A 23,299-nucleotide genomic window follows, 5' to 3' on the forward strand; every position below is an offset into this window, starting at 1 on the left:
GCGGCCCCCAGACCCCCCCCCCCGAGCCTGGGGGTCCCATCCCGCAGGAAAGTCCTGCAGGGCTGGGCAGCTCACACTGGAGCACCTTTCTGGAGCACAGAGTAGGGTGAAGCTGGGGAGCAGCAGGATTGTGTGGGGAGCTGCTTTTTTTTTGTGAGGGGACACAAGACCGACTGTAGCAACAGCCAGTGTGAGATGCGTGAGGGTGTGAGAGGGTGTGAGAGGGATGTGCTGGCAGCCCAACACTTTCCCCCAAGAAAGGAGCCATGGTGAGAGCCCAGCAAACGCTTTATTGCCAAGGACAGCGCTTCCCTCAGGCCCCAGGCACAAAAACAGAGGCTGCCTCACCGCATCCCATAGCAGATCAATCCATACTGACAAGCAAGGCACAAGAAGTGCCAAGAGCCAGCCCCAGCACCGGCTGCCCAGGCCACACAGGGGATGGAGAGAGCTGGACAGCCCAGCCTGCGTGACAGGGACACTCCTGTAGCACTAAGGCACCGTGCTGTGCTCCAGGATCACAAACCCAAACACTGCTCATGGGCTCCTGCAGGCCTGAGGGTCTGCAGACAGCCTGGCTCCCCAGAAAAGGTGGAGGGTACCCAGCAAACAGGAACAGTTGGGGTGGCACAGAGGTGGCCAAATCCTGTGAGCAGCAGAAATAGCTCTCTGCTACCCAGGTACCTCAGAGCCCTGCACACATCCCAGTGACATCCTGCTCGTCTCTGTGTCCCCTCTCATGGGTACCTGGCCTGCTCGAGGTGCCCCTCTGCTCCCGCTTGCTCAGGCCGATGCTGTGTGGGATGGGGGGTTCAGCCTGGCCTGGGGAACCAGCCTGTCCTGGGGCACTGCCTCCCTGTGCCCCATCAGAGGAGACGTCCCAGGAGCTGAGCGCCAGGAGAGCTGCCCCAGGCCACCGGCAGGGCGACAAAGCCCAGCTTGCTGTAGAAGCTCAGCTGCTGCCGGTCGGCATCACTGACCTGGCAGAACACTCCCCGTGACCCTGGAAAGGAGACGAGAGGTCACGGCACTGGGACCCCAGTGCTGGGACTGGGGGCGCAGTGCCAGGGACCCTCTCCATAAGGGGATCGGTCTCTCGCCTGCCCCTTTGTCACAGAGTGCCCCTGTGCTGCCCTGAGACAAAGGTCCACATGTCCCCCGGTGCAAGGGGAGGGGACAGTGCCCGGGAGCACTGTCAGACTGCACCGGGGAGGAGACAGCTCCCAGCTCTGGTGGGTGAGGGAGCACTTGGGATGGGGTTGTGCTGGATGAAGGGCCAGCACTCGGAGGTCATGCTCACCGTTGGCCCTGAGTGCGCTCAGCAGGCAGAGGGCCAGGCTGCGACTGGCCCCCACGTCCAGCACACGGGGGGCCGTGCCCAGCTGTACCAGGGAGGGGAAGCGCCTCAGCACAGGCTGGGGCACTGCCAGTGGCTCTGCGTGGAAGAAGAGCACTGCTTCCTCCAGGGCATCCTGTGGGAGACAAGCACAAGTGAGGGAGCCCCCTCCACCTCTCCCATTCCTGCTCCCCTCTGCTCCCCTCACCTGTCCCAGAGCTGGACTCTCTGTGCCCAGGTCTGGGGGGTACTTGTGCCGTATGGCTGGCAGCCAGCTGCTGTCCCGCTGCTGCAGGAAGCCTTCGGCGTGGAGCGCTCCGGCTGCATAGCCACAGGGGCCACCCTCATCCTCCAGCACAAAGGTGTACTCGGGGCTCAGGCTGAGGAAGCTGCCCAGGAGCCTGCCAGGCAGAGCGGGAGCATGGCTGAGCTGAGTCTGGAGCCCCTGGGAAACCTCAGAGCAGCCTCCTCCTTCATGCCCCAGCTGGACAACACCCAGCACCCACTGACCACCCCTTTGAGACCCCTCCCGTAGAAACCCTCAGCTGAAAGGAGCCATTGCAGCCTCCAGCATCCAGGCTGAGCATCCACAACGGTGGCTGCCGTGACCCTGCTGGACATCAGCATAGGGATGACCCTCCCTGCCCCTCCAGTGAGGCCACTGGCAGCCCTGGGGCAGCGCTGATCCCCACAGGAATGCCAGGAGAGGCCATCACCTCACTCCCCCAGTGTCCAGGCTCGGCACAGAGAGGCCAGAGGGAGCCTCAGAGGGGCCACATCTCACCTGTCACCGAGGAGATCCGGGTGGGCCACGAGGATCTCTGCCACTTTAGGATCACAGTCCAAACTCTCCCGGCACATGCGGTAAAGCTCTCCCTGGAAGACCCGGATCCATGTCAGCCCTGGCTGTGCCTGCTATGCCACAATGCCAGCCACCACCTTCTGCTGGCTTCGGGCTCATTGCCACAGCACAGCCAGCCTTCAAACCAGAAATTGCCATTCCGGTCAGGCATCCCGAGAGCAGCCGCTGCAGAGACGGCCCCGGGCCGGAGCACGCTCAGAGCAGCCAGAACGGCACCAAAAACAATACTGAAACTCAGGTCTCCAGAGAGCCTGAGCACAGCAGGACATCCTCAAATGTCCTGTCTTGGTCACAGTTGAGTTTGCTGCTGCAAGCATTCTGATAAAAGCCTTGCTCCTGAAAGGGGAGGCTGCCCTGATCACCCAACAACTGGGGCAGGACCATGCCCTGCTGTGCCTGTTCCTGCAACGCACCGATGGGCTCAGCTGGCTTTTCCTCTCAGAGGTTCACTGGACACAGACGTTGTTGTTGTCAAGGTTCAGCCTGAGCAGATGAGCTGCACTCGTGTTTGTGGTGGATGGATTTGTGGTGTTGAGCAGGAGAGGAGCAGGGTGAGGGAGAGGAGTGCTTGCTGCAGGTACATGGGGAACCTGGGGCTCTGCTAGATTTGGCAGCACTTTAACTTGTGTGTCCCCCCACATCCCTTGTCCCTTTCCCCCACCGTCCCATCACGCTGCTGGGATGTCAGAGCAGGGGGCTGGCACCAAGCAGGATGCAGCTGACAGAAACTGCTGCTCTCCAGCAGGGAATCACCCTGTAAACAGGATGAGTGTTTGAAGAAAGCATTTGGAGATGGATCCCCACAGGCTCTGGCAGTGCCCAGAGCTGCAGACTGGTGAAGGCTGCAAGAGGCTGCCATCCACACTTGTCCTGTTCTGGATTTTTCCTGACATCTGCTCACAGCCAGTGCTGTAGATCAGCACTGGAGCTGCTCTGGAGATCATCCCCAACCTGGCATCCCTGCCCTGGTGCTGGTTTATCCATGGCTGAGGGGGCTCCCTCTCCTGCTCTGCCCAGCCTGTCACAGAGAGGTGGGTTTGCTGAGGCCACAGCATTCTCCAGGCCAGGGTCTGACACGCTGCTGACCACAGCCCCAAGAGCTGTCCCAGACCAGCTGGCTCTGAGCAGATCTGGACCCAAGGACCCTCCCCATCTGTGTCACCCCACACTGGGAACTCAGCCTGGGGTCAGCAGCAGATGAATCATTTTATGGGCAGCACAAGCCATGCAAAGGCTCTGGCAGGACACCCCTCCATGCCATGGCACTCACCTTGTCCAGAGGCAGCAGTGGGCGCAGCAGGTACAGCTGGCTGGATGGGAAGAGCGGGGGTGGATGGTAAAAGAGGTCACAGCTGTTCCCCACGGGCAGCAGTGCCTGGAAGAGATACAGTCCATCAGTTTGTCCTGGCTCCAAACCTTGTCCTGGAGGCAGCAGGAGAATAACTCTGAGACTCCTGAAGCCCCAGGAACCACAGCTGAGCTGGAGAGACCCAGGGCAGCTCTGCCTTGCCAAGTTTGCAGCAGCTCAACAGCAGGGTTGGGATTCTGGCTTCCCAATGTCTCCTTCAGCCCCAGAGCCCCCCACACTCTCACCTGCAGCTCTCCAAAGAGACCCCCGCGACGCGCCCAGGGCTCGGTGTCCCTCCCCGGCAGGATGGGGGCAGTGATACTCTGGCACCCTGGAAGCAGCAGGACACAGACACATGTGAGGTGAACAAAAGCCTGCTTGCCAAGGGGAGATCAGCCTCTGCCACGCAGATCCCTGCTGTCACAGCTCCAAGGACCTGTCCCCCAGCTGTGGAGCCCAGGGTGGTGAGAATGTGCCCTGCACGCTGCTTCCCTAGGGAAGGGGCTCAAGGCACACGGCTCCCTCTCACACTGAGCTGGGACACCCGCTCAGGTCATCACCTGGTGACAGCTTTTGGTTTGTAAGAGGTCATAAGGCCCACAGAGCAACCAGGGAGCCCTAAACCAGAGGAAAACTGTGCAAAGTGATGTACAGGCATTCAAAAAGCAGCCCCACCTGTCACCCAGGGCATTACTGCTTCCAGAATCCTTTTTCCACACAAGCTAAGGGGTACTTGGGATGAAAAGGCTGAGGAACCATATCCTAGAAATGGCTGTGAGATATGGTGAAGATCTGCTCCAATGACTGCCCTATCCCCAGCAGCAATGCCTCATCCTGCCCCAGTGTCATTCCCAGGGCAATACCTGCTCCACTCGGCAGGCAGAGTGTGGGGATGGGCAGCCTGATGGTGAGTGCTGGCTGCTGCTGTGGGGCTGGAGGTGATGGGGGGCAGCAGCCAGACCCCCCACCCAGGTGGGTGAGCCGGGGCAGCGCCTGTACTTACAGCCAAAGCAGTTCCCCCAGGTGCCCTTGGGGTCAGGGTCGCAGAGGAGGTGACCATCTGCAAAGGAGACGAGAGGGTGAGCACAGGACACAGGTCAGCAGCAGAAAAGGTGTCAGGGGGAGGTGAACTCCCAGGAGGGACCCTGGCACTACCAGCTGGACACTGGAACCCCAGACCTCTGGGGTGGCTCCCAGACACCTTCACCTCCTTCGTGGGGAAGCAGTGGAAGCCCGGAGAACACGCATGGTGTGCCCAGTGCCGCAGGGTCCTGGCACTCCAGCACGGGTTTAGATGGGTGTGATGGGGGCTGCCAGGGGCTGTCAGGGCTGGCACCAACCACGTACCCAGCCAGAGGATGAAGGCACTGGCGGCCAGCAGCATGTTGCGGATGTCCCAGAGGTAGGGGTGAAGGTCATAGAGCAGCGCCCGGCCGGCGGTGCTGACGAAGCGGCTGTGCAGGCGGCACGTCCTCGCGCAGAGCAGCTGGAAGGACTGAGCCCGGCCTCGCCACCGCGTGCCCTGGGGACACACCGGGGGTGTCAGCCACCTGGGGGACACGAGCCACGGCAGCCACCTTCCTTCAGCAGCACCATGACCAGTCTTACCCCGCAGGCATCAGGCGCCGTGGCCGGGACCCCCACGCTGAGGCTGTTAGCCCGCAGCCACCGAAAGTGCTCCAGGAGCTCCTGTGCCAGAGCCCCGTGGTGGTAGGGCAGGTAGAAGAGCTCCACCAGCATCCGCACCTCCTCCAGGGTCAGTGGTGCTGTAGGGCTGGACACGGCCTCCTCTGGGGTCAGTGGTGCTGTGGGGTTGGATCTGGCCTCCTTTGGGGTCATCAGTGCCATAAGGCTAGACTCAGCCTCCTCTGGGGTCACCGGTGCCATGAGGCTGGTCCTGGCCTCCTCTGGGGTCACCTGTGCTGTGGGGCTGGTGCTGGCATCCTTGGGGGTCATGGGGCCAGACCCAGCCTCCTCTGGGGTCACTGGTGCCATGGGGCTGGTCCTGGCCTCCTCTGGGATCATCTGTGCTGTGGGGCTGGTCCTGGCATCTTTGGGGGTCATGGTGCCAGATCCAGCCTCCTCTGGTGTCACTGTTGCCATGGGGCTGGTTCTGGGCTCCTCGGGGGTCACCTGTGCTGTGGGGCTTGTCGTGGCATCTTTGGGGGTCATGGGTTGAGACCCAGCCTCCTCTGGGGTCACTGGTGCCATGGGGCTGGTCCTGGGCTCCTCGGGGGTCACCTGTGCTGTGGGGCTGGTTGTGACCTCCTCTGGGGTCATTGGTGCCATGGGACCAGGGCTGGCACCAGCCTCATCAGTCAGTGGGGCTGGGGCACCAGGGCTGGCACCAGCCCCAGGTCCTGGGGGTATCTGGGGCACATCAGTCCCGATGGCCTCAGGCTGGGTGCTGCTGGGAGACTGGACAGGGCTGCCATTCCCTGTCCTGGCATCACTGGTGGGCAAGGAAATGTTCTGACTGGTGTTGTTCCCATTGCTGGAGCTCGTGATGGGGCTTGGGCTGGGGAGGCTCTTGGTGGCTGCTGGGATTCCCTCGGACTGGGCACTCCCAGCCACACTGGGCAGAGCAGAGGACGGCTCAGAGCTCTCCCTGCTCCCTGTGGTGAGCTGCTCCCCAGCCCTTGTAGGGCTCTGCTGATGGCCAGGGGGTGTCCTGTTCCCACTGTCCTTCTCAGGCTCCGAGGTCACCTCCCTGCACCCCTCCTCTGGTGCCACTCGGCAGGGCTCAGGGCTGTGCTGATCTGCCCCACCAGGAGCAGAGCTGTGGGGCTGAGGGTGGGGAGTGACCTCCTGTCCTCCCGCCGTGCCAGGCTGCAGCCTTGGTCCTCCCTTGAGGCTGACACTGGGGTGTCCTGGGGTCCTTCCTCCTGGCAGAAAGGAACAAGAGGGAAGCTCCTTTGGCATCCACATGGGAAATACTGACCATGGGGCAGGACAGTGCAGGGGACCTCCATCCCTGAGCTGCCAGGGGATGAGCTGCCAGCACCCTGGGCTCGAGTTCAGACCCCCGGGGCTGGTGAGGCTGTGACTTTGCAGAGGCAAACACTATGAAACACCAAGCTCACCCCTGGCTGACCTCTTCTTCCAGAGCTGGCCCAGGCTCCGGTTCTGCCAGCCAAGGAAACCCTCTCCAGGATGCGGCCATGGCAGGAGCACCCATGGGGCAGCACAGCAGGATGGACACCCACACCTGCCCACCGTGGCATGCACAACCCTGCTGCCCCAGAGACCCTCCAGATGGGCAGGGCTGGGGCTCCCTCACCCCCACCCACTCCTGACAGAGCTGATCCAGCACTCCAGGGATTGAGGGATGCTGCACCCATTGTCTACCTGGTTCCAAGGCCTGCTGGTTTATCTCGGCCACCCAGTCACGCAGCGCCAGTTCCAAGGCTTCCTGGGGGCTGTAGCTTCCATCCTGAGCATCTCGGTTGTCCCCCAGGGCTGCCGCCACCTCTGTTCCTGAGGAACTGCAGCTCATCAGCCTGGGCAGCCCTGGTTCCATACAGGAAAGCTGCAGGGCTGGGTGAGGATGAGCAGCCATGGGCAGGCACGGAGCTGCCAAGGCACAGGGGCCAGGTACCTGCAGGGTCAGGGTGGGCACAGCTCCCCAGCTCGCTCCGAAACCAAGTGCCCAGTGTGTGGATGGGGATGAAGTTGGCCTGGAGCTCACAGTTGGGGTTGAGGAGCAGCCCGTGGAGCCTGGACATGAGGCCAGGAGCACGGCCCATGTAGGGGCCCAGGAAGACACGTCTGCAGTCATAATCGTTGGCGTAGAGGTTGTCCCAGATGACGGGGGGACGCTTCAGGACAGCCTCCACCTCCTCCAGCAGCACTGCTGAGAGCTCCTGTGACACCACCTTCGGGCCTGGGGCACCAGGGCAGGGACACATGTGGGGCACAGGGTCCATCACAGACACACAGCAGGGACACGGACACGGCAGTGAGGTTCCAGTCACCACACCCACACTCCCAAGTCAGGAGAGCAGACCCCCATCTCAAACTCCTGCCTGGCTGGGGCTGCACACCCCAATGTGAGGCACCACAGCTGGTGGCTCTCCCAGGACAGCCCGTGGCCACAGGGTTTGCAGCCACTGCCCGTGGCCACACACCCAGAGCTGGTCCTGGAGCTCACCTGTCCAGATGACACCGATCCCTGGGAGCAGCTCCTGGCCGATGGTCTGCAGGTAGCAGGACTGGCTGGGGCTGGGAGAGCAGAGCGAGCTGCAATATTCTGGGGAGAGAGCACAGAGCATCCCCTGAGAGCTGGGGACCAGGAGAGGAGGGGCTGCCGGGATCATGGACAGGGACCCTGCTGCAGTCTAGTCCTGAGACGTCCAGAGCTCCCCTGGGAGCATGAGGAGTCTGGGGAGAGCTGTGGGGGCTGCCAGGGCACTCAGCTCTCAGCAGGGACAGGGGTTGGGTGCAGCCAAAGGGCACCCCAGTTTGAGGGGGCTCCCTGGTTCGGGTGGCTGGGGCTGCAGGGCTGCAGGGCTGCAGGGCTGCAGGGCTGTGAGGCTGCAGGGCTGCAGGGCTGCAGGCAGTACCTGTAGGGCAGAAGAGGAAGACGGAGGGTTGGCCCAGCTCCTGGTACACCTCGTTGGCCACAGAGGCCTGAGCCTGTGCCAGGGAGGGGAAGACATCTCTGTCAGCTTGGCACATGCAGGGGTCGATGTCGTCAAAGAGCAGCGCGAAGGAGCGGCACCCCATGGCAGCCACCTGTGGGCACAGACAGGGGCTGCTGGGATCCCCGGGCAGCAGAGAGCCCCACGGGGCTGGAGAGGGGCATCTGGGCACAGCACAGCATGGGGCAGCTCCTGCCCGAGCTGTGCCCACGGAGCAACCCCACCCTGCCAGTGGCTCTCTGCAATCCCTGGGGACCCAGGGCTCTGCTCCAGCCTGTGCCAGCCCTCAGTGCTGCCCAGCAGGTTCTGGGGCTTGGCTGGTCCTTCTCCTGCCCTCACTCAGGCATCCATGGAGCCCTCAGCTCTCTGTCACCATGGCAGGGTGACATAAACACGTGTGCCCCTTGTCTGGGAGCAGTGGGATGAAGGAATGGCCCACGGTACCTGCCTGAGTTTTTGCTGCAGCAGGAGCCGATCCCCAGCGCTGGAAAACACCATGTCCTGGCCAGCAGAAATGGCAAAAATAAACTCCACACCCTGCTCGTGGGCAGCTTCGATGAGAGACCGCATGCGGGCTGGGGACAGAGCACAGGGGGTCTGTGAGAGCTGGGAGGTACAGGAGGGAGCAGGGCAAGGGATGGAGCGGGCAAGGGATGGAGGGGACAAGGGATGGAGTGGGACAAGGGATGGAGTGGGACAAGGGATGGAGTGGGACAAGGGATGGAGGGGAATAAGGGATGGAGCAGGACAAGATATGAAGGCAGACAGGGAATGGAGCAGGACAAGGGATGGAGCGGGACAAGGGGTGGAGGGAAATAAGGGATGGAGGGAAATAAGGGATAGAGGGGAACAAGGGATGGAGGGGGCAAGGGATGGAGCAGGACAAGATATGAAGGGGGGCGGGATGGAGCAAGAAGAAGGGTGGAGGGAGAGTGAACCCCAGGATTCTGAAAGGAAGGAGCTGAGGCCATTGGGAGGGGACAGGCTCCAGGAAGGCCATTTCCACTCCCTTAAGACACAGAGGACTTTTGACAAGGGTCTGTGGGCCTGGGTATATTCAAGCACCCAGATCCACATGGGGAGCTGGGTGGTGCTTTAGGCAATTCCATACGATGGGCACAGTTTGGGAGTCTTGCTGCCCTTGGCAAGGTCTGGGGGCCTCCATGCAACGGGCAGGGTCCTGGCAGGATGGAAATAGCTGGGACACGGCCCATGCTTTCCCTTCAGGGACCTGGGATGCCTGCAGCCCCCCGAGGGGCCCAGCAGAGCCGCTACCTGCCTCATGCTCTGTGTAGGGCTCTCTCCAGAGCAGCCGATGCTTCAGCTCATCCTTGGGCGCGTACATGTAGCAGTTCAGCCCCTGGCGTTGCAGCCTGTGCAGGGAGAGCAAGGAGTGACCCAGGCTCCACACGGGCTCTTTGCACGGCCACGTGGAGACAGAAATCTCAGCCAGTCCTCCCAGTGCTGAGCTCTAAGGTTTGTGTAGGATGTGCCCCCTGGGAAGGCAGACACCTCCCTCTTTTGGCACTTCTATATGGAAAGCCATTTGATATATTCATTTGCTTCTATTTATCCTCCTCAGCACACAATGTTTTACATTTTCCCACGGTGAACAGGGTAGAAAGCACTTCAGGTAGCTCATGATAAAAGTCCCTTCTTTTGTTTCTTTCCAGATAAGAAAAATACCGATGGATATGTCACCCTCATGTGCCACCATGTGAACACATCCCAGTCCAGCACCAGACAAGGCTCTCATTAGACCTTCTCACTCCTCAGGTTCTTTAAAACATCACAGCTTGTTTTCCTTCCATTTTCTGTACCTGTATCTCTGGTCCCTGCACTTTGGTCCTGCCCACACTGTCACCACTGCACTGCCCACGGGAGGCCCTGCAGAGCCCCAGTTCACTGGTGGCAGGTCCTGTCGGTGCAGCTCATCCCACTGACAGCCTGTGCATGGGCAGCAGCTGCCTGGAGAGGAGCTGCACAGAGAACTCCCAGCCCAGGACAGATCCTGAGCACATCCTTTTGTCACAGGGACACAGGGTGACATGCATGGGGACTCACAGGGACACAGCAGGGCCACCCACACCGGGCAGGGATGGCAGCCTCAGGACACAGCAGCCACCTCAGTGCTCAGGGGGGAGGCTGGAATTGCCCGCCTGGTGTCCTGGCTTGCTGCTGATGGGGCTGCACCGCGATGTGCGGAGCCCCAGCACCACCTGCCGGCACCGGGCGGTCCCGCGTCCGTCCGTCCGTCCGTCCGTCCGTCTGTCCGTCCGTCCGTCTGTCCGTCCCGGCCCAGCGCTGATCCGCGAGAGCGCTGGGACAGGGGGACACTGCAGGGGCAGCCCTACAAGAAGCATGAGGCCCCTTGGCTGCCACCGCCCCTTCAGAGACGAAAATTCAGGGTACTTGCCATTGAAAGAGAAGTTTCCTCTGATCCATTGACCATGGTCTCCCATAGAAACCTGTAAATGGGAGGGGGAAAAAAGGCAAAACGCTGTTGTTGGAAAGTGCCTTAAAACAGTTTCTCCCTGGACTATCCCTGGACGCAGAGATGCACTGCCAGACATGCAGAACCCATTCTGCTGCTGAGGCTGCTTTGAAGGGAGGGCCCTTCCTATTTCTGCTTGTAGGAAGATCTGGGAGGTGCAGAGCTGTCTGCAGAGCCAGGGATTGAGGATATCCAGAGGAACACAAACCCCTTCCCCTGGGAACAGGCTGATAAATGGGTTTGGAGAGATGCAGATTTGACAGCTCCTCAAAGTGGAGGTTAACAGCACAGACGTGAAATTTAGCAAGAGAAGAACCTTCAGCCACTTAAATTCTCAGCAAGATCTGGCAGCTGCAATGGGAATTCTCACAGAAAATCCATTCCATCTTGGACAGTGAGGCATCTTCCTGCTTTCTCTCTGCATCGTGGGCAACTTTTGAGTCAGCCACTGCTCCTTCCAACAGTCAGGGCCAAGGGGAGCAGATACTTGGGAAGTGATGGCATTCCCAAAACTGGGCAGCGCACAGGGGCAGGCTGCACTGACTCCATTCAGCTGGGAGAGAGGAGCAGCTCTCCGTGTCTGGCATGAGGCCAGTGTCACGCAGGGAAGCACCTGAGTGTCCCACAGCTCATCTGCCCTCATTCCCTCGGCTCCCTTTGGCAGGAACCCACCCTGCATCCCCCAGCACCAGTCCTGGGCAGTGGTGAGGGGGGTTGCACCACAGCAACACCCACTCTCCATCTGTCTTCTCTCTGCAAACAGACTTTCTACCTGCCTGAACACCTACATGGTTATTCCATATACATTAAAATAAAATATAGTCACCTTGCTGTCCATCCCCCACTGTGCACTGGGCCAAATTTGTGGCCACTTGAGAATCCCAGCAAATATTTCGCCGAAAAAAAGCTATTTCTGTGGTAAATAATTTGCTATTTTGAGATCCCAGCGAGGTCCCCAGGGTCCCTATATGGCACCTGTAAGTGACAGTTTGACAGCACATGTTGCTGTGAACTGATGTGGGCTGCCAAGGAGGCCACTCAGTCCTGCACATGCCCTGCCAGCAGTGTTCTCCTGGAATGGATTTGCCAGCATCATCCCTGTCCTCTTTCCCAGGTCAGCTCTACTATATCAGTGATTCTTGTCTGACTCATGCCAGCTTCTCCACCCCTGCATTTCCTGTTTGCTTTGCATTTATTTGCATGGTGCTCCTGCTTTCTCTCAGGTGAGGCAGTGGGCAGTGCCCCTCACGGAGTGGGGGGGCTGCCAGGAGAAGGGCAGATGATTTTGCCTGATGGGTGCCAAGCCTGGCTCAGCTCCAGAGTGATTTGGGGGATGTGGGGAGGGAGAAGCACAGAGCTCTCCCTGGCCAGCTCTGGGCACGGGTCCTGCACTGCTGCCCCATGGGCAGGGTGGGCAGGGGGGACACATCGGGAAGCTGCCCCTGAGAACCCCGTGTGGAGCTCTGGGGGCCGAGCAGAGGGTCACCGTGCCCTTCTGGGGGCTTTGGCTCTGCTGGGGTGCCTGCGGGGCTCAATGGGGAGAGCTGGGAGCATCCCATTGCTGCTGCTCCAGACCCCTGGCAGAGATGGGATGCTGTGCTGGGGCCCCACTCCCCCCTCCTCCACAACCTGGGGCCCTTCCCGACCCCGCTTCACTTCGGGTGGATCGGAAAACCCCTGCAATGCCCGGGAGGTATTGCCGGGCCCCGGAGGGACCTACCTTCCACCACGCCGCAGAGGAAGCGCGGCCGCTCCTCCATCCCCGCGCAGGAGCGGCCCTGCCGGCGCGGGGGCAGGCGCAGGGTGCGCGGGGGGGGACTCGGAGAGATGCGCGGAGGGATGGAGGAGTGCGCGGAGGGATGGAGAAATGCGTGGAGAGATGCTCGGAGGGACGGAGGAGTGCGCGGGGGGATGGAGGGGGAGCGGGGGTTGAAGGAGTGCGCGGAAGGATGGGGGGCGCGCAGAGGTGGAGGGTGCGCGGGGGAGATGGAAGGCGCGCAGGGAGGGATGAAGCGTATGCGGGAGGGGATGGAAGGATGCGCAGAGGGCTGGAATGTTTGCCGGGGGATGGAGTGCTCGCGGGAGGGGATGGAAGGATGCGCAGAGGGCTGGAATGTTTGCCGGGGGATGGAGTGCTCGCGGGAGGGGATGGAAGGTGCGCGGAGGGCTCCGCGCAGGGGCGGCTCCACCGCCCGCTCCCCCCGCGGGGACGCGCTCGCCGCAGCGCAGGGGGCGGCCCCGCGGGTGGGGCCGGGGTGCGGGGCGGAGCGGGGGGCTGGGGGGGCCCCAAAACCCGTGCGGAGCCCCTGGGAGGCGATGCTTGAGCCGCAGTCTCGTACCCACGGACCGGAGCCCCCGGTGCTGCCGCAGCCCCCGGGCACCGGGGCCCCGTCTGGTGCCCACGGCAGCCCCGGTCCCCGACGTCCCCAGCTGCGGGGATTCACCCGCTGCAGCCCCAGGACATTTCCTTCTCCCGCCTTTGAAGCTTCCCGGCACCCCACAGCCTCAGAGCTGCTCCCGAGGGGCCGAGTGTCATTATCTCCTTCTGTTCACCACTGAGCTGGCACCTGCCCTGGCCGCACCCTCATGCCAGGCCTGGGGTGTGATGCCTCTCTGGCTCTCTCCGTGTGCCTTGCAGGTGACTCACCTGCCTGAGTTTGCCTTGTGCCACCCTGCTCTGAGCTGCTGACACTCGTCTAGCTCGTGTTTCTCTCCGTCCCACGGGCTGTGGTCTGCAGATGTGCTGCCACGTCATGAATTCCCTGTCCTGCAGCTGCACATCACAGAGCCCTGCCTACACACGGGCCAGCGTGTTTGACACCACCAAATAGTTTTGTTCTTTTTTCAGACCGCTGTGCCTGTTTGTTGACGTCATTGTTTTGTCAGGGTTTATGATCTGATCGTTCAGATCTGTCTGTCTTGTACACTCTGTTTTCGGTGGTTACATCCCATTGCTGTTTGTAGCACGTTGTTCTTATCTCAGCCTGTGTGATCTTTACTTTTTGTGCCTCCAGTTCTCTGCGTCCTGCCTCGGGGAAGGGTAGGGCTGTGAGCAATTGGTCTGGGATGTTTCAATGTGAACACTTAATTGGGAAATGTCATTCCTAAACCAGGACACCAGCACAATTTTGTTACCATGCAAATATGAGGGGTGAAGCCAGTGCAGAGGGTCACCCCTGCATCCATCCAGGCACTGCAAAGCTCCCCTCAGCTCTCCCCACATGCAGCCGTTTCATCAAAATCACAGGTGGAGAAATCAGGGCCTGGAAAACCAGGATCTGTGGCTTCTCCCTCTTCCCTTAGCAGGTTCATGTTGTGGCAGGAAACGGAGTCATGGTGCAGTGACCTGGCAGGGTCACAGTGCCATCAGGGTGCCACCAGGCTGGATCATCCAAGCTGGGGTGTGCCGAGCACAGGCCGTGCTTGTCCTTGTTCTTTGCCTCACAGCCAGCACCTGTCCCACCTGCAGCTGGGAACGCTGGACTCAAGCCTGGCCCTGCAGGAGGCTTCTGTGGCAGACTGGAGTGGCCAAGTCATGGCAGGGACAGTACTGGGAGCAGCCCCTGGAGTGGCCTCGGTGCCCAGGGACATGGAATGGTTGGAGGTAGAGAGATATTGATGGCATTACCCCGTTCACAAAGACAGTCACAGAATAAAGTCCCGCAGGGCTGTGCATACACAGGTGTTTGCTGTGATTCTGTGACTTCTCTGCTGTCTCTGGGAGCACCTGGCTATCCCACAATTTCCTTGGAGTAGGAGGTAAGCAGCCTCTAGTTCTCCATTTTCTGTCCTATCAAAGACATCACTCCTTTTTCCTGTCCTGTGAAAGCTCGCCCATCCCCTGTCCACTCCCCATATCGCCCTCTCTTATCCTCCGCCCATCGCCAGCGGGGGCACACGCCTGTGTCACACGTGTGCGCGCACGCGTTCACACTCATGCACACGCACACGGTCACATGCACGCGCACGGGTCCACACTCATGCACGCGCACGGGTTCACACACATGCACGCGCACGGGTTCACACTCATGCACGCGCACACAAGCGGGCACGCCCCGCCCCTGACACGCGCGTCCCCGCCCCTCCCGGTCCTCGCCCCGCCCGGTCCCGGTCCCCGCCCGGTGCCCGCCCCTGGTCCCCGCCCGGTCCCGGTCCCCGCCCGGTGCCCGCCCCAGCGGCGCGGGCGGAAGCGCTCGGGGATGGAGCCGCCGGCCATGGAGGGGCCGCTGCTGGTGCAGCACAGCCCCAAGTTCGGCGCTAAGGTGGGTCCGGGGATCCCCTCCTCCCTTTCCCTCTTTCCCTTCCCTTCTTCCCTTCCTCCCTTTTTCCCTTCCCTTCCTCCCTGCCCTCGGGCCGGCGGTTCCCCGGGGCCGCTGGCGGGGAGCGCTCCCGGCGCGGTGTGACCCCGCTCCCCGCAGCGCTGGAAGCGCGGCTGGTCCGCGCTCTACCCCGCCAGCCAGCACGGCGTGGCCCGGCTCGAGGTGTTCGACTGCAAGGAGCCGTCGGCGGCCGGGCGGGCGGGCACCCGGCGGCTCGCCCGTACCGTGGTTCGCCTCAGCGACTGCACCAGCGTGGCCCCGGTGGGCGAGGGCGGCCCCCGCGCTGGCACCGCCACCTTCCGCCTGGAGACCCGCGACCGCAGCTTCCTCTTCGCGGCCGAGAAGCAGCAGAGCGAGGAGTGGGTGGCGAAGCTGTGCCAGATCGCCTTCCCGGTGAGCCCCGGGGTGGGCGGGGGCTGCAGGGAGCCGGCGGCGGAGGGCACAGGGACATCGGTGTGGGTGACCCTTTCCCACCTGGCAGCTCGGGGAAGGACACCCTGAGACAGCGCCAATGCTCCCAGGTTTAAAGCGCCCGGCCCTGGCACTCCGGTGCCCTCTTGATGGCTCCTGCTGTGGTTTGTGGGACTCCTCAGCGTGTTGTCAATAACTCGTGGTTGTGGCCCCGAATTTCAAGTCGGGCTGTTCTCGCCCGCTGCAGAGCCCGTGCTCGCCCCTGCAGAGAGCTGGCGGGGTGCCAGGTGATGGCCGAGGAGCGTTTCCTCTTGGCCCAGCCACTGCTGCCTTTCCTGCCACAGCAGCGGCATCGAAGCGGAGCCTCGAGAGCGTTGTGGTGCCTGGCTGCGGGACCCGTCTGATTCCAGGACCTGGATCCCCCTTTCCCAGCCCTGGGGCTCACTCCTGGCTGCTGCTGGGGGCACCCCATCTGTGCTGGAACAGCTGTCCAGCCCCCTGTCCTCTGCGGGCCCTGGAGCTGATGCTCAGCTAGTGTGACCAGCCAAGGCTGTTCGGGCAGTGGGTGCCCTGAGAGTGTGGTTTCCATGTCCTCTGGGACAGCAGCCCACGCCTGCCCAGCTCCACAGTGCTGGCTCTCAGTCCCGTGAGGTGTTTGCAGAGCCCTGGGTTGGGCTGCAGCCGATTTCAGGCTTGGAGTGCTGGGCAGGGCTGCCTGGCAGGAGGACTGGGTGCACAGCTGGTGATCCCAGGATCTCCTCCTGACGGGTGTTTCCCGAGTGTGATTTACTTTTGTCCCTCATGCATCTCCCTGCAGTCTCCTGGCAGGCCAAGTGTGTCTGTGCAGCAGATGCCAGGGCTGATGGGGCTGGGAGGCACTGATGGAAATGACTCTGTGTCTCCTGGTGCAGTCAGGGTTGCAGCCTTTACCCTGAAAGTGGCTTTGTGGGGCTGAGCTGGGGACACAACAACACACCCTGGGAGTGGGGCAGGGTGGTGGCCAGGCCAGGGAGCACCTGCTTAGAGCAGGGCTGTGCTCGTGCCATCCCTCTCATGGGAGCCAGCATTTGTGTGCCTGAGGTCCAGACGAGACCTGACAGTTCAGGAGGTTGTGAGCAAAAGGCTGGCATGTGTTTTAAAAAGGCCTGACCTGGAGCAGGAGGCACAAGAGCTGCACGTGGCCTTTCTGCACAGAGCTGGAGATCCTCAGCTGGGATTGCTGATCATCTGCATGGAGAATGTGATTTTGTGTCATGTTCCTGCCCAGAGGGTATTACAGCAGGGTCCAGCAGCTTGGGAGCTGGGACCAGAGATCATTTGGAGTTCAGAACAGATTTATTTTTTTTTTCTTTTGAAGATGAAGAAAAGTGCAGTCAAATGGAGCCTTAGAGGCTTCGGCAGATTTGGTGGCCCTTGTCTTTCCAATCCCAGGCTGGAGCCCTGCTGCCTTGGATGCTTTAGCTGAGGAGGAGCTGCTCCTTTCTGCTCTCAGGACATGAAGTTTTATGACCCATACACAAGGGCTGGATGGCCCTTTTTGGGCCTTGTTTGGCCTTGTTAAGAAGCTCATGTGTGTGGGTTTTAAACCGAAACTGTGGCACTTGCCTTGTGCAAGATGAACCCTCTGCTCCTGCCCCAAGGAGCAGCTCCTGGCCACACACTGAGCCTCCCTTGTGCCAGCTGCGCAGGGTTCGGTGAGGCTGTAATTTGTGAGGGGCTTTTCTGCAGGAGAATCTCTGAAGGCACAAGGCTTTGTGTCCTGCCCCATGCCCTTTGGGGGCCCTGCTGCTGGGACACAGTTCCTGAGAGCACGTTTGTTGCGTTTTCAGTTCTGCATGTGCTAAAATAGAAGCGCTTGCTTCCCCCCTGCAGGTTTCCCCTCCTCCTTGGCAGGGCAGGACACAGACCCCCGTGTTACCAGGCCATCAGCCCTGGTGTGGCCAGGAGGGTGTGTTTGGGTTGTGCCAGGCTTTGGGGGCAGCTCTCTGGGCTGTGCTGCCCTTCACCCCGACGGTGAAGAGCCCAGCTGGGGACAGGGTGTTGCTAAGAGCTCAGGGAAGTCCCCCCTGTGCTCCCTGGCCCTGTTCATCCGTGTTTGTGTGGGCTGAGGGGTTCTGTAGCCAGCTCTGGGATGGGCAGGGTGCAGGACAGCCAGGCTGTGTGAGGCCAGGGAGGGCAGCAGGGCCCAGGCCATGCAAGGGGGCCTGGGGGCTGATGTGGGAAGAGGACTCTGGGTCTGATCTGCTCTCCTTTGCCAGGGAAATGGCCCCAACGATGGTGTGGTGTCACAGTATGGCCGAGAGGGCAGCGGGGAGTCGCCGGCCCTGGAGATGGCTGTGAACTCCATCTACTACACCAGAGATGAAGGTGGGACCTGCTGCTGCCCTGACTTGGGGCCACCTTCCATGGAGCCTTGTCCTGCTGCTGCCTCATCACTGGGGCCACGCTGGGCATTGCCTGTGTGCCTCTGTCCTGCCCTCTGAGCAGCCCTGTCCCCACAGTGGGGCTGTGTGTCCCCTCTGAGCAGCCCTGTCCCCACAGTGGGGCCGGGTGTGTCCCCTCTGAGCAGTCCTGTCCCCACAGTGGGGCCGGATGTGACCCTGAGCAGCCCTGTCCCCACAGTGGGGCCGGGTGTCCCCTCTGAGCAGCCCTGTCCCCACAGTGGGGCCGGGTGTCCCCTCTGAGCAGCCCTGTCCCCACAGTGGGGCTGTGTGTCCCCTCTGAGCAGCCCTGTCCCCACAGTGGGGCCGGGTGTGTCCCCTCTGAGCAGCCCTGTCCCCACAGTGGGGCTGTGTGTCCCCTCTGAGCAGCCCTGTCCCCACAGTGGGGCTGTGTGTCCCCTCTGAGCAGCCCTGTCCCCACAGTGGGGCTGTGTGTCCCCTCTGAGCAGCCCTGTCCCCACAGTGGGGCCGGGTGTGTCCCCTCTGAGCAGCCCTGTCCCCACAGTGGGGCTGTGTGTCCCCTCTGAGCAGCCCTGTCCCCACAGTGGGGCTGTGTGTCCCCTCTGAGCAGCCCTGTCCCCACAGTGGGGCCGGGTGTGACCCTGAGCAGCCCTGTCCCCACAGTGGGGCCGGGTGTCCCCTCTGAGCAGCCCTGTCCCCACAGTGGGGCCGGGTGTCCCCTCTGAGCAGCCCTGTCCCCACAGTGGGGCCGGGTGTCCCCTCTGAGCAGCCCTGTCCCCACAGTGGGGCCGGGTGTCCCCTCTGAGCAGCCCTGTCCCCACAGTGGGGCCGGGTGTCCCCTCTGAGCAGCCCTGTCCCCACAGTGGGGCTGTGTGTCCCCTCTGAGCAGCCCTGTCCCCACAATGGGGCTGTGTGTCCCCTCTGAGCAGCCCTGTCCCCACAGTGGGGCCGGGTGTGTCCCCTCTGAGCAGCCCTGTCCCCACAGTGGGGCTGTGTGTCCCCTCTGAGCAGCCCTGTCCCCACAGTGGGGCCGGGTGTGACCCTGAGCAGCCCTGTCCCCACAGTGGGGCTGTGTGTCCCCTCTGAGCAGCCCTGTCCCCACAGTGAACGCTTTCTGGGTGACGGTGCAGCGGACCGAGGCCGCCGAGCGGTGCGAGCTGCGCGGTACCTACGTGCTCAAGGCAGAGCGTGACAGCCTCGTCCTGAAGGACCCACGGACGGACAGGATCCTCTACGTCTGGCCCTACCGGCTGCTCCGGAGATACGGCCGGGACAAGGTGGGGCATGGGGGGCTCCGTGTGCTGCAGGTGCTCCCTTGTGGAAGGAAGGCTGTCCTGCAGCCAGCCCTGCCAAATTGCTGCAGCCCCTGGTGACTAAAGCAGGGTTGCCAGGGACATCTGTCACCTTAACTGTCCTCAGTTCCTGCCTGTGTCACAACACTGAGTATGGGCTGGCAGGACACTCATCCCCTTTGTGGTTGTCCCACTTTCACTGAGTCTCTGCTGCTCTCCTTCTCCATCCCAGCACTTCCCAGCTTCTGCCATGAGCAGGGACATCCCTCAGTGCTGCCCAGGCTCTCCCCAGGCTCCAGGAACCTTGGCTCCTGGCAGTTCTGTCTCTGCCCTGGGTTCAGTCCCAGGATGGTGGCCAGAGCAGAGGGGCTTTGAGACACCAGTTGCTCTGGATTTGTTCACTCTGTGGGGTGAACTGGTTCTGTTCTCACTGACCTTTGAAGGTCTGCCCCTCTCCAGAGTTCTGCAGTGAGTCCCCAATCTGCCTTGTTGCTTCCCTGAGTGCAAGAGATCTGGGCCACGCTGGACAGGGAGGAAGTGGTGGCCCTGGGGCTGTTAAGTGGTGGCCCTGGGGCTGTTGATACCACTGACCATGTCAGCTGAATGCTGTTTATGGTGCTTTCTGCTGCACATTCCCAAAACAGAGGTGGAAACCGAGCTGCCCTCATGGGGATGTCAAATTCATCTGCAGAGTCTGTGCTGGGGGCAAGAGGAGAGTTGCAAGGTGTGGGGAGCTACACCCACAGTGACCTGAGCAAAGTGTTTCTGTTCAGCAGCACTGACCCACAAAAAGAAGTTTGTCCCTACAGACCTTTGTAGCAACCACAGGTTGCTGCTGCTGCTGGCTGTGAGAGAGGCAGAAAATCTCCCCTGGTTAAGGGAATGAGGCTCAGGAAGGGTGTGGGTATCAGCTGGTGCTCACTAGAGTGTGTTCAGGCCACAGGAAGCACAGCCCTGGTGCAAGACTTCTCTTTTGAGGACCTTTTACTATGAACAGATCAATGCTGGTAGATCAATGCTTTGCTTACTCTTGGTAACTGAGCTGCTGCTGCTGGACTTTCTCCTGTGGAAAGCTGTGTTCTTCCTCTTGCACCTCTTGCTTCCAGACCGCTCCCTTCTTACCTAAGAGTCCATACTAATTTCCCCTGCTGAACTGTCACTCATCTTTTCACCCTGCTCCTTCCTCAGGGTTATTTCCCAAACTGTCTGGTGCCAGTGGTTGAAACTGCTGGAATTGCTCACGTAAGGCAGCAGGGCTCCAGCAGGAGCTGCAGCTCTCTGGGGCACTCACAGTGATGTCCCCTCAGGCATTCTACACGTTGTAGTGTGTCCTTTCCCTGCCCAGCTGCCGGGCACGGGGTGGCTCTTGCTGTGGGAGTGTGTGGAGCAGGATTTCAGGGCAGTCTCTCCTGCAGGATGTGTGGGATCAGTGCCCTTTGGTGGGAAGCAGAGCCTGCACGATGCGCTGGGTCAGCAGGTGCTGAGCAGGATGTGACCTTTCTGCTTCCCCTTCAGGTGATGTTCTCCTTCGAGGCTGGCAGGCGCTGTGACTCAGGACCTGGAAACTTCACCTTTGAGACCAAGCAGGGCAATGAGATCTTCCGCCTGGTGGAAGCCTCCATCCAGGAGCAGAAGGCACAGGTGGAGGAGAACCGGCAGAGCTGCGACTCGCTGGAAGCCGACAGCCCCAGCATGGTGCAGATCCGCCAGGCCCTGGCTGACAGCCTCAACCTGGAGCTGCCCGCCGAGGGGGACGACACCCCGGCACCCAAAGTGGGGCTGGCACCCAGGGCAGCAGCAGAGGAGAGAGACGCCGCGTCCCTGCTGAAGAGCCGGACTCTGCCAGAGCTGCCCGTGCCACCGGCCAAGCCCACGGCATCCAGCACCCCCCCGCGCTCCCCTCTGCCCAAGGCGCTCCGTGCCGTGCCGCCGGCCGAGGACCCGTCCAGCGTGTACTCGGAGCCCCTGGACTCGGTGAAGGGCCTGCAGCCGTGGCCAGACCCGCTGTACTCGGACCCTGTGGACAGCAAGGCCGTGAGCGCGGCCAAGGCGCCCGGCGGGGCTGCGGAGGAGCCGAAGCCACGGCCGCCAGTGCCGCCATACTCGGGCCCGTACGAGCAGGGCCGGGCCGAGGGGCAGGGCTGGGCCGAGAGCCGGGGCCAGGCTCCCCCTGGGCACAAGGAGCACATCTACGACGAGCCCGAGGGCCGCGCTCCCCGCTCGCTGCGCCCCCTCACCTGCATCTACGACGAGGCGCGGCCCACGAGCGAGGCCTGGCGCACCCAGGGCCACGACGGCAGGGGTGGCTACGAGTACCCCTACAACCCCAGCACTGACGATTACTCGGTACCCACCTTCCCCGCCAAGGCCAAGAGCCCCAAGCCGGTGCCAGCCCCCAAGCCCCAGGCAGCCTTCATCCCCAAAGGGGCAGAAAGGCTGGAGGAGCCTGGCAGGCGATGGGGCGGCGCCGCTCCTGAGAAGGTTCTCGCCAAACCCAGCCTCAACAGCAGCAACAACAACAACGTGGAGGTGCTGTACAGCCAGGTGGTGAAGCCCCAGCAGCTGCAGAAGAAGGAGCAGTGTGTGGATGAGTACAGCTTGTCGCCTCTCTACGAGGACTTAGGAGAGCTATAAGCTGCTGCTGGTCTGTGTCTGTATCCCAGCAGGGACTGGACATCCCAGTGCCAGCTGGGCTTCTCCTCCCTGGGGTGACTTGGGGCTGTTTGGGCTCAGGCAGAGCCTCTTTTGCTCACCAGCGCTGAAGGGCTGTGTTTCCCTGGAGGGAAACAGCAAGAGAGCTGTGGCTGGTGTAATCCTCAGTGTGTTTGTCCAGCTCTGGAGCTGGCTCCACTGTGCCTTCCCATCTGCAGGAGGGCTGGTATTTTCCTGTACCTGCTGCTCTGGCTCTGCTCTGGCTTCCTGTCTGACCAGGCTGCAGGGCTCTGGTGCCTGTTGTGGTGTGTGGAAGGCTGCTTGCTGTCAGTCTCCAGAAGTATTTTTATACAAAGTTATTTTAATATTAAAGTCTCTATGTCTCAGAACAACGTTTGCCTGTGGCATGGATGGGGAGGTGCAGGTGCATGTTTGTGTCTCTGCCAGAGCTACTGAGCTAAGAGGGAGCCTCAAAGAAAAGTGCCTGCCAGGTTGAGCTGAGGCTGGGTGCCCTGATGCCAGGAGATAAGGGAAATGAGAGTCACTCAGATATGTGATGACCTCCAGGCATAAGGCTGGGCAGGGACAGGCACCAGCTCTGCTGCTACTGTGTTGCAGCTCAGAGGCTGTTAATGAATCACAGGATCTCTCCTTCTCCAGCTTGATCCCACTGCTGATCCCTTCCCTGCTCCGAGCTTCTTTGGAAGGCCTGGAACTGACTGGAATCTCACTGACTTTAATTGCAAAATCTGTGATCCCTGTGGTGTGGTTTGGGTGATTGCTGTGTGGCCAGCCTTGGGCAGAAACCTTCCCAGTAAAAAACCAGGTTGTCCTTTCTGTGTGGGGCCAGACCAGGCATGCTGGCATTGGATGTCCCCATGTCTGGATGGGGCTGCTGGTGACTTGTGCAGGTTTAGCAGCCTGTTGATAGTGACAGAACAGGCAGGTGACAAGCAGCACTGTGCTGTACCTGTGCAGAGGGCTAAGCACAACTTCAGCCCCAGCACAGCCAAACTGTTGGGGAAATGTGGAGGTTCAGGTCCCCAGGCTGGTGAGGTGGTGATAAAGGGATGAGCTCTGGTCATTTATCTGATGCCCAGGTTGCAGGGGGAAGCCTCAGTCCTGTAAAAATAAAGCTCAGCTGTGGCCAGGAACAATTTGTGGCTGTTCCCCTCTGCTGGGTGCTCTCCTCCACTGGGGTTTTGCTGCAGGAGAAGGGGAAAAGTCTAATGGGTTTTGAGAAATCTGAGAGAGGAAAACTTTGTTTCCTCTCTGCTGCCCCTTCCCTAGACCTGATTTTGTCAACTTTTATGTTGTTCACTGGTTTGCAGGCCCTGGGCTGGGCCATTTGTGAGTTCCTTCCTGCACCAAAAGATCCCTGTGCCTGCAGGGGTGTCTGCCCTGTCTTCCATGGCTCCTGCCCTTGGTGTCTTGCCCCAGCAGATGCCTGATGAGATGCCAGGGCATGGGAAGAGCCAGCCCATGCCTTTGGGCCTGTCAGAGCTGGGATGCCAGGGGGAACAGATGGCTCTGATGGGTTTGT

The 23,299-nt window shown here is 61.3% G+C and overlaps 2 protein-coding genes across 5 annotated transcripts; one reads left to right on the forward strand and one right to left on the reverse strand.

The window, feature by feature from the left end:
• Nucleotides 1-289: 289 nt before the first annotated feature.
• LOC102099607 (protein O-GlcNAcase-like) lies at nt 290-14,749 on the reverse strand. Of its 4 annotated transcripts, none has more exons than XM_088056759.1 (17): nt 13,328-14,749; nt 10,603-10,654; nt 9,466-9,559; nt 8,635-8,761; nt 8,109-8,280; nt 7,697-7,795; nt 7,145-7,429; nt 6,895-7,056; nt 5,155-6,431; nt 4,894-5,068; nt 4,550-4,606; nt 3,792-3,877; nt 3,469-3,573; nt 2,121-2,212; nt 1,545-1,737; nt 1,301-1,472; nt 290-1,003 (listed from the first exon to the last, which is right to left on the reverse strand). In XM_088056759.1, exons 3-17 carry the CDS (start codon nt 9,468-9,470, stop codon nt 867-869), a joined length of 3,144 nt encoding a protein of 1,047 aa, XP_087912885.1. In that variant the 5' UTR covers nt 9,471-9,559; nt 10,603-10,654; nt 13,328-14,749; the 3' UTR covers nt 290-866. The 4 variants fall into 4 exon arrangements, with proteins under 4 accessions (XP_087912885.1, XP_087912886.1, XP_014118745.2 ...); XM_088056760.1 differs by having other exon boundaries at nt 8,631-8,761; XM_014263270.2 differs by lacking the exon at nt 13,328-14,749 and adding an exon at nt 12,401-12,830 and having other exon boundaries at nt 6,895-7,023; nt 8,631-8,761; nt 9,462-9,559.
• A 104-nt stretch (nt 14,750-14,853) lies between these two features.
• On the forward strand, nt 14,854-22,148 carry DOK1 (docking protein 1). The gene is made up of 5 exons (XM_005518073.3): nt 14,854-14,942; nt 15,099-15,392; nt 17,669-17,777; nt 18,917-19,089; nt 20,620-22,148. Exons 1-5 carry the CDS (start codon nt 14,880-14,882, stop codon nt 21,736-21,738), a joined length of 1,758 nt encoding a protein of 585 aa, XP_005518130.1. The 5' UTR covers nt 14,854-14,879; the 3' UTR covers nt 21,739-22,148.
• The last annotated feature ends 1,151 nt before the right edge of the window (nt 22,149-23,299 follow it).

Source organism: Pseudopodoces humilis, chromosome 6 (genome assembly GCF_049639895.1).
Source record: "Pseudopodoces humilis isolate 2021_Gansu_Grassland_sample_001 chromosome 6, ASM4963989v1, whole genome shotgun sequence".
In the NCBI taxonomy this organism is placed as follows: domain Eukaryota; kingdom Metazoa; phylum Chordata; class Aves; order Passeriformes; family Paridae; genus Pseudopodoces; species Pseudopodoces humilis.

Coding starts and splice junctions, on each gene's coding strand:
- LOC102099607 (XM_088056757.1), bottom strand. CDS start 12,440: ATGGAGGAGCGGCCGCGCTTCCTCTGCGGCGTGGTGGAAG. Junction 5,069..5,154: donor CGGCGCCTGATGCCTGCGGG/GTAAGACTGGTC, acceptor GTGTGTCCCCAG/GGCACGCGGTGGCGAGGCCG. Junction 2,213..3,468: donor CACTGCTGCCTCTGGACAAG/GTGAGTGCCATG, acceptor CGGGTCTTCCAG/GGAGAGCTTTACCGCATGTG.
- DOK1 (XM_005518073.3), top strand. CDS start 14,880: ATGGAGCCGCCGGCCATGGAGGGGCCGCTGCTGGTGCAGCACAGCCCC. Junction 14,943..15,098: donor GCCCCAAGTTCGGCGCTAAG/GTGGGTCCGGGG, acceptor CGCTCCCCGCAG/CGCTGGAAGCGCGGCTGGTC. Junction 17,778..18,916: donor CTACTACACCAGAGATGAAG/GTGGGACCTGCT, acceptor CTGTCCCCACAG/TGAACGCTTTCTGGGTGACG.